At 41.3% G+C, this 12,885-nt stretch overlaps 1 protein-coding gene across 3 annotated transcripts in view; it reads right to left on the bottom strand.

Moving 5' to 3' along the window:
- The window catches only part of CNIH3 (cornichon family AMPA receptor auxiliary protein 3), a 69,775-nt gene that overhangs the window by 17,954 nt on the left and 38,936 nt on the right, over window positions 1-12,885 (bottom strand). The window contains exon 1 of one of the 3 annotated variants that reach the window (XM_071739751.1): window positions 5,959-6,428. The exons of the other annotated variants lie outside the window; for them this stretch is intronic. Coding sequence (XP_071595852.1) covers window positions 5,959-6,039 — 81 coding nt within the window. The 5' untranslated portion in view covers window positions 6,040-6,428. Of the gene's footprint in view, window positions 1-5,958; window positions 6,429-12,885 lie in introns of those variants that run through there. 3 annotated transcript variants of the gene reach the window in all.

Raw genomic sequence — 12,885 nt, 5'->3', positions numbered from 1 at the left:
GTCTTGTGTTATGTGTTCCCAGGTGCAGCACCTTGTGCTTGTGAACTTCATAGAGTTCCTGTTAGCCCACTTACTCAGTCTGTCTAAGTCATCCTGGAGGGTGGCTCTCCCTTCTGGGGTGTCAACCTCTCCACCCATCTTGCTGTCATCAGCAAACTTCATCAGGGTGCTCTTGATCCCAACATCCAGGTCACTTATGAAGATGTTAAACAACATCAGGCCCAATATTAAATCCCCTGGGGACTCCACTTGTGACCCACTGCCTGTTTGAGGAGGAACAATTTACTACCACCCTCTGGGTATGGTCTGTCAGCCAGTTTCCCCACACACTGCACAGACCATTTGTCCAGGCCATGCTGGACCTGGATCTTCTCCAGGAGAAGGCTGTGGGGAACCATATCAAAAGTCTTGGAGAAGCCCAGGTAGACAATGTCCACCACTCACCCTGCATCAAATGAGCAGGTTATTTTGTCATAGAAGCAGGTTTGTTAGGCATGATTTGTCCCTGATAAATCCATGTTGGCTTTTCCTGATCACGTTTCAGTTGACCTGGAGAACTTTTTCTATTAGTTAAATAGCACATATGTGATAATCCCAAAGCTGGAAAAAAACCCAGTATGCTTCTGCAATATAATTTCAGGAAAACTGTAGTAAATTAATGAGAAAATACACCAGAATAGATAGAACTAGAAAAAAATACTTGCTACAAAGGAGGTAAGGGTATGAGATCAAAAGAAAAGATTTTTTAGGTAAGATAAATACCATTGATGAGGGACTGTCCAGTTGGATAGTGCTGTCTCTAAGCAGGTCACCAATCTTAGCACACCACCACAATTTATTCTATTACTCAGTTTTCACAGATTCCTACATATTGTTACAAGTTATTATTTCAACATTTTTAATTTCTGTTACACAGATACATGCTGGGGAGAAGTATTACCTTCTTTTGCTCCCCCCCCAATCCTTAGGTTGAGTTCTCTTCCATTTCATCTTATGTTTCACATTGCTGCTGCTGCTACTTCCCTCTCTCTCATGTTCTGCATTCCTGCCAGCAGTGATCTACACACATTGACCAAATCCAGGAGACACATAAGGCATCTGGGTTCTGTCACTAAAAAAGAAATCCATTCAAGCATGTCACACATTACACGATACCCACACAGAAGTCTCATTACAGAAGCTCTCCAAAAATGTCCACCATCTGACATCCTTCTCAAATAATTGTCTTCCAAACAAGAATTCTGTGTTATTAGTCTTCTCTCTTGTTAATCCCGTACTCATGCAAATATTTTCTTCCTCTCATTTGCTCTTTCCTTCCCATCTTTCTCCCTGAACTCCCCTCTCCTGCAGTCCCACTTCCCCCCTACCCATATATTTTTTTCTTTCTTGTTACCCACTCATCAGCGGGGTCTGTCTCAGAAAGGAGCAGCAAGAAGAAATGCTGCTGGATCTGTGATTCCTATATCCCAGTGGCACAGCAGGAGCCTGGCGGGACCAGCAAGAGGCAGGAAAAGGGAGCAGGCACTTTTCTAATGCAGGTGGCATCAGGAAGGAATGATTCAACATCTTACCAGATTTTCTTTCTTTCCCAGAAAGAGGCCAGGTAGAACTTGGAGAAAATAACTCCAAGGCCAAGACATGCACACATACACAAAATGGCCATCGGCCACACAGCTGTGTTTGCAGAGACAGGGCAAGGTGAAGCAATACAGCAGCAATCCAGGTGTGGTAGCAGAAATAAGAGTACACATTGTATCACTGTCTAAGCATAAACTGCCTTGTACATTTGCAGAATGGGCATTTATAAGCAAGCACAATGAAGCCTCCACTGGAATCATTTTGATTAGGTGTGCTTCAAAGTCACTCTTCCCTCAGTATTATATAAACACTATTAGCAGATCCTTCAGAAAATTGATTTGCTGATCATTTAAGTGGCAGGCCTGTCTGAAGCTATGCTGAAATGCAAGCTATGCTGAAAATGCCAGAACCCTGAACGTAATAAAATAATAACGCAATAGAAGATTGACTAAATGATTAAATCCTTAAAAGAGTGACTCAGAGCATGAAGATGGTAAGCATTTAAATGCATTCAAATCAAATGTCATTCTATTAAAAAATGCCATTTGTATCAACAACAACTTGCACAGCATGTGTTATTGGACAATTGCAAGGACTATAACTTATTAGTTCTCTCTATTTTAACATAAAGCTCCTCAATTTTTTAAACTAGTTCCTCCAGCGATGTGCTTAGCTTAGACTTCAAACTGTATTAAAAAAACTAAAAATGTAACTCTGATAGCTAGAATATGACCTGACCCACAAAAGTGTAGAAATACAAAAGGGTTCAACACAAACCCAAAGGTCTTTTATGACCTATTGTGCTGGTGTGAAGCTGTAAGCAGTGTTCTATGGGACAGCTCAAAGGTACTATTTCTTCATCTCCTGTATGATCTGAAGGGAGAACATTATCAAAACTGAAGCTACAAGTTCAGCACTCCTGCTGCATCTTGCTGAAAAAACCTACTTCCATTGTACACATGCCATATTTTTTCAATGCCTCCTAATGTAACTTTTCACAGGAACACTCCTAAAATGAATGTTTGGTTTACATACTATTACTTTTTCAATGGGAAATAGAGAAAAATACAGAGGAGAATTACCTGACTGATTCTGTGATTCTATGATTCTATGACTCTTGTCCTGCCTTCACAAGGTGCATTGATGTTCCTCTGAATTTTCCTGGGCACACAAAGAAACATAAAGCAAGAGGAAGATGCTGTATCCCAGCAGAAACATTTTGTATTCAAACTGGGAAGACAGGAAGGGCAGACTACAAGGTGAAAAACTGGCTGTACTATCAGGCTGGAAGGGTAGCTGTCACTGATTTGAAGGCTGACGGATGCCCAGTTAGGAGTGGAATTCCTCCCTCAGCTACCACTTCTGGAGAAAGTTTTCTTTGACATTTTCATTAATTACTTGGAACATAAGATATAGGGGGCAAGGATGCAGATGACACAAGAATGAGGAGCTCAGCTGAGATACTGCAGGGCACAGCTGCCATTAACAGCAGCCTTAACAAGCTCGAGCAATTGACGAGAGAGCATTTCATGATGGGCAACCAAGACAAACCCAAAATCCTGCACATGGAACAGACAATCCACATATAACACTACAGCCTGGGAGCAACCCTGCAGAAAAAGTACCTGGCAATTCTGATGCACAAAAGAAGTTTGGAACACATGACATAGAAGAGACTGAGGAAAGTGGTTATAAATTAACTCAGAGGCACTGAGGAAATGGTCAAAGAGAGGTCTATTATCTGTAAGGAGATCATTGTTCTCCGCCGAGCTTCTTCTCCTTTCCAAAAAATATTTTGATAAAAGAATATGTTGGGGCAGAGGGAATCAACTATGTCAGAGGACTGAAGCTATATTCAATGTTTTAAGTGTGATTTAACATAGTATTTGGTAGCTGAATAAACAAATAAAAGCAAAGAGCTATAACCTCATGCCTCAGACTCAACCTGAAAGTTGTGCTCAACAGTCTAATAAAATACAATGGCTATATTGCCCTGGTTATTAACAAACATAGCAGGTTTTTAAAAAGCCCTAGAAATACATTGTTTACCATTATTTACTCTTTTGTAAGAAGATTTTCCAACAAATCTTAGGACCAAAAAAATATCAGACACATAACAACCAAATAATGTTTAACTAATTTTCTGCCCATTTTTGTGCGAGGCACAAGAATCCACAGAATAATGTATTTTAAACGGATAATGGAGTCACTGTGACTTGTGAAGCATCTGGAATTACATCCAGCAGCAACCACTCACAATTTAAAAGCTTTCTCCAAATGTATCTCATAATGACAGTACAAGCATACAGAGACCAAATTTAATCTATCCACAGTATTTAAGTCTGTGGCAGAACCCAAAGGCTTGTATTATATTTTTAATTATTATTTAATGACAAGATAACTAAACTGATATATACATATTTTTCAATATTTAAAATACAGCCTATGCTTCCTGGCCCAATGGCTGTCTGTCAGCATCATGTAACAAATTTCTGACAGAAAAGTTGTAAGGAAACTGTCAAGCTATGTTATAGCCAGACCAATCTGTCTGTGCTCCATCCTTAAAGAGTGGAAACATCATAATTATTCCTTAAGCTGTCATGACTATGAAGCCTTCAGGGACAATGTGCTAAGGCACTTAGAGAAGAAAAAAATATCTTCAAGAAATACATATAACATACAGTGTCAGCATTTGTGCTCCCATTCATTAAGCCTTAACCTGATTTTATTTTTACTCACGTAATTATCCAATATTGTCTGAGAACTGAATTAATGCCTCATTGGAGGAAATCACTGAACTTTAATATCTGGAAGAAAATTCAGTCCTGACCACAAGACTGTGAGGAAATTTATTTCTTTTCAAGACAGTCTCTAAAGAACTGTAAAGAGGTTAAATTGAGATGACTGGATACCCAGAGAACATCAATGCACTAGCACCTGGGCTATGATGGAAGTGCTTTGCCCAACTGAATTAGATTCAAATGATTCTCCTATGTAATTGTTATATATCTTTGAAATTAAGGTTGAACAATTTATAAAAAAGACTAAGAATTCTATGAGGAAACTTAAGTGAGTCAGATACTGAATACTCACCAAATTCCACATACCTAATTCTTTTTTTACCTCAACTACTGTTGAGTAGTTCAGACTGGGATCCCCTTGGCTAGAGAGCAGCCTTGTGGAAAGGGACCTGGAGGTCTTTGTGGACAACAGGATCAACATGAGTGAACAGTGTGCTGCAGCAGCAAAGAAAGCCAACAGGATGCTGGGTAGAATCAACATGGGCATTATCAGCAGAGACAAAGAGGTCATCATCCTGCTCAATTTGCTGTCATTGTTTGAATTCGAGGAATGTCTTAGTACAAGATAGCTTACAAGTGGAGCGATTAGGAAAAAACCTGTTTATAAAGAACAACAGCTGACAGCAAAAAAAGCCTCTGTGATCATTAGTAAGAAGACCATGTACTCATATTGATTCATACATTTTGACATAGTTTACAACATGATCAGAGGAGGATATATGGTTATTAACTTAGTAGACCAAATTCTGCTTTTAGCTGTATCACACTATCTCTCCAAACTCAGCTGCACTATTCCAGATGAGAGGACACCTTAGACAAAACACATTTAAATGATACCTCAGCTGGTAAAACAAGGACACCACTACTTCCGAGTCACATTAATAAATGTGGACTCCAAGAATTCATGTATTAAAAGGAAGAAGTTTCACATTAGAATTCACGTTTTTTATGAAGTTTTAAATGTCACTATTATTGAAGGGAAAACAACACCACCGTTTCATTCGGTATGGGGTCGTTTGTTCGTCACAGCTCGAAGCTGTTCTTACCTCGAAGGTCCCTTGCGCTTATACAGTCAGTGAGCACCCTTCAGCTCGGCCAAAGCCAACAGGCTAGGGAGGTCCTTGAACGCACAAGGGGAGGAGAGCATCCAGGCCACAGACCCTTCCCAGAAGCGCGGACGGCCAGGTGTATCATTATAAGCTTCCACATTGCCACTAGTAATTACACTTGTAGAAACTGAATTAATAAAATCACCCAGGCAGAGGTTTCACGGTGTAGTCTGTCGGTGCTGAAACGGCGGCCGAGGCGGTGCGAGGCAGCCCAGCTGGGGCTGCGACCTTTCCCGCCGCGGGACACCGGCGACGCACGGTGACAGCGAGGGCTTCGCCTCGGGCGCGGGGCTGACGGCTGACGGCCCCTCCTCCTGCCCCTCAACACTGGACCCCCACCCACTCCCTCCTGACGATTCCTGCCGTTTTTAAAGGTCTCCGCGGGCGGCGGAGGGAGCGGGGAGAGCAGTACCGGGGAGTGGGGGGGCTGGGAGAGGGGTACCGGCGAGTGTGGGGACTGGGGTACTCACATGCCAGATGGCGAAGAAGATGAGGGCGGCGCAGAGGACCAGAGACAGCATGTAGCAGAAGGCTGCGAAGGTGAAAGCCATGGCGGGGAGATCCCCACGCACCTCCCTGGGAGTCCCGGCAGACGATCGGGAGACCAGCGACCCCCGAAATCCCAGCGGGGAGAATGGCGAAGTGCCCGGGCACCTTCAGAGCGGAGGAGTGTGTCCCACACACCGGCAGAGACAGGGCGGAGGGGGAGCACGGTCGCCGCGCCCCTCACAGCCGCTCCCCCCGACTATACCGAGCCCGTCCCGACCCCGCAAGCACCGTCAATGTCTGGAGCTCCCGGCCCAGCCCCTCCTCCGCCGCTCTCCCCTCCCTGCTGAGGAGCGGCGGCGGGCGGCCCCCTGGGCGGGGTGCTCCCGAGGGGCGGGTCCCCTCAGCGCGGGCGGCAGCGGGGGGAGAGGCGGAGGGACGGGCGCCACCGGAGGTCCGGTTGCCACTCGGGCTACGTCTGCTGTCACCACCGGCTGTTTCTGAGTGAGCTCATGTATCACGACAGCATGAGAGAACGATTGTAGGCTGGAATCTGTTTAGGCGAAATCCTGAAAAGATGATCATATGCCTACATTTGAAGAGTTGGTTGGGTTTTTTTAAATATTTTTTTCCGTTTTAGGATCTGGTAAATCAGGCGCCAGGGCTTGGCCGAGGAGTGGAGCGAGGACAAGGAAAGGCCGAAGTGGTGGCAGGATGTCTATCACCTGGCATGGGGAGGCCATGTCCCCTGATGGCAAGACAGGGGACAGGAACCAAGCCTGGGAGCTAATTAACAAAAACGAAGGAGCTCAGCTAAGTAAGATGACTCTGTCATTTTCCACTAGATAAACAAGGTCTAGAGTAAATAAACACAAACCTTTCTTAAATGATGCAATCTGGAAGTGTTCAAGACCAGGTTGAATGGAACTTGGAGCAACCTGATCTAGTGGGAGTTGTCCCTGTCCATGCAGGGGTGTTGAAACTAGATGATCCTTAAAGTCCCTTCCAACCTTCCAACCTGGATCATTCTGTGACTCTATGGAAGTGGGAGAGTTCTTTTGACAATTGCAGAGTATATGAATTATCCAACTTGCTGAAGTACATATTTGAAATCAAGAAGGAATGGTAAGCCCTTCCTATTTCTCACCCTGGTTTTAACAGCCTTCCATAGTGTCTCCAGACATGACATAGCCATTTCTGCACATCTCTTTTAGATTTATAGTCAAAAGTGCTTCTAACCTCTTTTGAAGCACAAATGGCAGGTCTGTAAGCAAGAAGTTTTCAGGGGAAAATATGACAGAACTGCCAGACATCCTATTTAAACATGTTCTGAAAACCATGGATGAAAGATTTGCATTTGAAATATCCTGACAAAACTTTAAAAGAGTTTTGGTTCACAGCATTCTTTGTATCCTTTTATGGATGGAAGGAGGCTGAGTAAAAAAACCCTACTTAGTAATTTGCCAGTTGTTACCCGTGAAAAGTCAGAGTCATGGTACAAGAGATCATAATTCCATGAAACTTTTTAACTGTCTCTTTTTAACTGTCTACAATTTATTTTTGTTTAAAGTTATGATATATTATTTTAAATATAATATGCATTTTTATCCTGAGATAAAAGAATGCTGATTTGAATCAAGAGCCAAGGCCAGTAATTAATAAACGAATAAGGAATAAAATGATGGATGTAACCTTTTATAATTTAGCTGCTTCGGTCTGTACATGTGATTTGATGCTTTAATTAAGGAAGACAGAACACAGCAAATAGTAATGACCTTTGATGGGATATAGGGATACAGGAAACACATTGTAATTATCTGACCTTTAAATTCTTCTGTATCTGAAATCCTGCAGAGCATATACTTGCAGAACTAACAGATTTTTTCATAACCACACATTTTTAAAAATAATTGTAAATGAGGTTCAGAAGAAATCTTTGGGTTTTTTTGTTTGGTTGTTTTTTATTTTGCCATGGTTACTTGAATATGCAGATATATTACCTATGTTAGATTCAACACACAAAAACTAATGCTTCCAAGGAAACCAAAAGAAAACATATCTATCTGAAACACAGGTACACATACATACACACACTATAGGTATTGCAAAAGACAGAAGTAGAAACAACTATTTAATACCAGTTTAAGACTACATTCCAATGTAAATATTGTTCTATTTGTTACCATCTCTCATCTGCATTTACATTCCTTTCCATTTACATGTAGTTGGAGCTCATCAGTGAACACACAGGTAAATTATGTTTCTCATATTGCAAAGAGACAGTTCCCAACACTTCCAAGATCACATGGCCCTCGTTTCCTGGTACTGATTTTGAATCATATATTGTCTATTAGCCATACTTCTGCAAATTAAAATCTATCCAGATGTTTTTAGGATTTTTTTGACCTATTTTTTCTCACATTCCAGCATGAGGATATCTTAAGTATCCTGAGACATCTACCTGATGAAGAGTGATGAGAAGATTTACCCTTCACTCAGCACATCTGAGATCTGTCTCACTAATCAGTAAAAATTCTTCCTTATTGTATAACTCATTACAAACACATTACAGCTCTCTATGGTATAAGGACCTCACAGCAGAGAGCCATTGCTCTGTTATGTCTCACCAAGACTACTGAAAGCCATGGCATCTGAATATTGGTGAATATTGTATGGATGTGCCCGACCCTTCTCTCACTGGTATAAGCCTCTGTGAACACAGCAGGAACATCAGTCTGCCTATCAGCTCTCCATCCACTTCTAAGGACTTGGTCCTAACCTTCAAATGAGCTGATGGATCTGATCCTACCTGCAAAAGAAATTAGAGCCCAGCATTTAGTGCTCTTTTGAAACTAAATGTATCACAGAGGCCAGGTCAGAGGGTGTGGAAGCTGAGGATGCAGCATTATCAATAGATGGGATGTGGAATAGGCACACCAGGCAAATATAGAGTATGACCAACTTTAGAGGAAAAGGTGTTGGTTTCAAAACTGATATTTTAAAACTTCTTTTCCCAAAATAATCCAAAATAACATTCACATGTTGAGACACACCTGGTTTCTTTTCTCCTAATAGAAATAAAATGCCCAAAGGTTCTGGAGCAGTCCACTAGGAAATGCAGTAGTCCTTGTTCTCTTGGTGTTCATTTTAACAGCCAGTCTCAGATTTAATTCTCATCTTTCATTCTGCTGTCTTCAAAATTTCACAAATGCTTGGGCTTCCTCCAGGTAGTGTATTCCCAACCTACTGCCAGAATGGACTGCTGTTCTCACCATGCAGCACACATCTATAACCCAGGAATGCAGCCCCCCCAAAATACTCAGAATGCTGAAGCTTGAAGGTGAATTTCAGGCCAAGTAGAAAGTCAGTCAGAAACAGAAAGTAAATTCATATTCAGATTGATAAAAAGTTGGTCTGTAGATTCTCAATTTTAACCAGAGGCTATTTCTTTTTAATGTGTATGCTGACAGGTCACATAAGGTACATCTGGTTATCAATACTTCCTAGCACAAGTTTGAACATGAACTGTTTTTTATAGACTGTATCCCACAATAAAGTGTGTTTGTAAAACCTTTGAGAAAGGTTTTTAACAAAAAAATGTATGGGCTCTTGCTTTACTTGAGCAGACTGGATCTTGAATGCTAAAGATATCACAGTATATTTTTGGATAACCCACATTTTGCCGTTTGGATTTGGTGTATCTATTGTCTTTACCATGCATATTTATTGGAAATTATAATTGCAGGTTTGGGATCTGTAGACAGAATCAAGCAGTCTTTTTCTGCCATACAGTCTGATCCCAAATTCATACAAAGTCATGACAAGAAGATAGATGGTGGTCCTGCATTTGTATAACCAGTACTGAGCTGCTGATTTTCAAAACTGCCACTCTTCAAATTTTATTATAAGCCAAAGCAGAAAAATAGATTTTTTCTTAAGGATTACTTTTTACTTTGTAAGGACCCCTATGAAGGTTCAAAAAAGTTCGGTCTCTAAATAAAGAATAACAAAGGGGTACATCTGGTGAGCAGCAGATAGCTGTCAAAACTGAACAGCATCCAATGTTCCCAGTCATTGTGAAAATAGATGCAGCAGCTTAATGAGTTCAGGATGTCCTCAGGTTAGCAGATCTCAGAGTACTTGATTTTATATGAAATCACCTTTTGTGCTAGATAATGAAAAAACCTGAAAATATGTAAGAAATTTCCAAGGACTAATTATAGAAAGGCATCAGAGATAAGAGGGGACTGCTAATGAGTCCTTCCAACTCCCAAGTACCACAACTGTATAAACTTGAAGGGCAAGTCTTTATAAGACCAGTAGTCCCTGAACTGAGAAGCTAAAATCACCATAAATCCACCACATTCTTATACCCTCAGCCAAGGTGATTCATAGTTAAGATTAATTTCTTATTATTACAATATATAGTTTTAACTGCAATATATTACTGAGTGCCTTTTAGAGTAAAAGCTGTTACATTAATTGTAGTAGAGAATTGTTATTTTTTAGACTGTGTATATTTAAATAACACAGCAGATTCTTTTGTGGACTTTAATACTAACTAATTAACAATGCTTACATAAAAATTGCCATTATTGGGCTTTGCTGCTTGTATCTCATAGAGATTAGTAGAAGAATTTGTCCTGGGCTGGGCCAGGATAGAGCTAATTTTCTGTCCTGCAGTGTTACTTTTAGCTGTCTCTTCTATGTAGCTGTACTTGCTAAAAGTTACAGCAGTTTTCCCAGTCTGTATCTGCTTCTAAGACTGATAATGCTTGATGTTTATAGTTATGGCTAGAGAATGGTATTCAGACCAAGGCCACTGCTTGCTTCTTGGGAACATCTTATGCTCTGGAAAGAGAAAGGGAGTAAACGGTAACACCTGCAACCCTCCTTTAGGGAGGAGTGGACAAGACAGGTGACCAAAATTGACCAGAATATTCCATCCCATACACATCATCCTCAGTATAAATTGGAGGGATCACAAGGGACAAGCCCTATCTCTTTGCTTTCACCTTTCACCCTTCCCTTCAGCCCTGTTCCTGTTTGCTTTGGCATCCTGGGAGGATTCCGTCCATTCATCTGCCTGTGGTCCTGTTCCATTCCATCCTGAATCTGTGTGTTCCTGCCTCCAGATCCCAACTGCTGCTGACCCCAGGAGTCCATCCTGGACTTTCTCAGGGCTGCCCTGCAGCCTCAGTGGTGACACAAGCATTATAGAGGGAAAAGGGGGAAAGAACGTGGTATTGGTTTTGTTTTTTTTTTAAATTGTATTTAAGTTTTTCCTTTTTTATCATTACTGTTTCATTAAAGCTGTGTAATTTAGTTTCCAACCTGTAAGTCTCTCTCCCTTATTCTCTCTTGCTTCTTTATGAGAAGGAGGGGGGACTTTATGAGGGGAGGGGAACTAGTAGAGAGAATCTGTCATTTGGTTAATTGCTGGCCCAGTGTTAAACTACATTTAAATTGCATGGCCCAGCATTTCATACTCGTATGCATTAATATTTCAGATTGTCTGCAGCTTACAGGTGAAAAAAATGTTCATTTCAAAAGGCTACTTTTGCATTAGTGAAGGCAAGTGACATTTTGTTAATGAAGCCTTATTTTCAAACACCAGGTATATGATAGTTAACAAACCCACTGAAAACAATCTCATTTTACTGAATAAATATACAATTTCACCAACTGTTAGCAAGAATACTGCTCCCAACTTCTTTTCTAGGAACTGGCAGAATTTTAACTACATTATCGGAGGTCTACAACTATAGATAACTAAATACTATATATAAATATATAACTACATTATAGAAGGTCTCTAGTCCAAACTCCTGCTTAAAGCAGGGATAAATGCAAGTTCAGGTTAAGTTATGAAACCTACAACGACAGAGATCGCCCATCCTCTCTGGGCAACCTGTTCCACAGCCTGTCTCAGGTCATCTTCATCTCCCAGCCTACATCATTCCCAGGGGTTGTTCCTTCCCCAGTACAAGAATTTACATTTATCCTTGTTGAATTTTGTAAGGCTTTCTGTGAGGCTATGATCTTCACATTAATTTATTAAAATGCACTTTAAAAGCCTAGATTAATATGCAATACAGAAATGCTCCTGAATAGCAAAATAGGATGTTTGGAGCAGGCACCATCCTGCTTTGCCTCTGTTATATACTTGCCAGCCAATATAAGATTTGTACAACATCTCTCATGCCAGAAATGGACACTGGCAAAACTGGGACTTCAGATCTGCAATTTAGATCACTCACCTGAATTCACTGACCTCAGTAGCTGTTCTGTCCCATGCTTTGATAACCAGCAATACAGAGGCATGGTATGCATTTTAATTGTTCCTGTCACTGATAATTTGCAGGCAAATAGAAGAGTGCTTGAGAATAGGGAATCTGGGACTTGTTCCATTATCTGTAGGGTGAGGGGAGCAAATTCAAGAGCATAGATTTCACTACACATTTTTAAGCTACGCTTTTCTGCCCTATTTCCCCAGCCTCCTCTCCCCTCTGATGCACAGTTCATTTCCACAAGCCTGTATTCCCCTTATCTTCTTGTTATTTCATAGTTATTTAATATTTCATAATCTCATCCAGGTCCATCCACTGCCTCTCACTTCCTCACCTCCTCTAAATTAAGCCTTTGTACTCTGAGAGTTCATTAAGACTGCTTCCTCACCAGTGGTGAACTACCTGACAGGATAGTCAAGAAGGGGGGCTTTCAGACTCTGAGAGGGGCAGAACACAGAGGAGTCTATTCCCTCCCATTTCCTGACCATACTCTATAAAGCTCAGGCAGACTGGCAGTCCTTCCTCCTTTTTTTGCTCACTCCTGACTGTGCTGCTGTTCTCCTAAGCTCTTTTACCCCCAGCTTGCCACATGCTCTTCAGAGTCCACATCCATCAGGTGCT

This window comes from Heliangelus exortis, chromosome 3 (assembly GCF_036169615.1).
Source record: "Heliangelus exortis chromosome 3, bHelExo1.hap1, whole genome shotgun sequence".
NCBI classification, from domain to species: domain Eukaryota; kingdom Metazoa; phylum Chordata; class Aves; order Apodiformes; family Trochilidae; genus Heliangelus; species Heliangelus exortis.
This window is presented reverse-complemented; position numbering and strand designations above follow the sequence as displayed.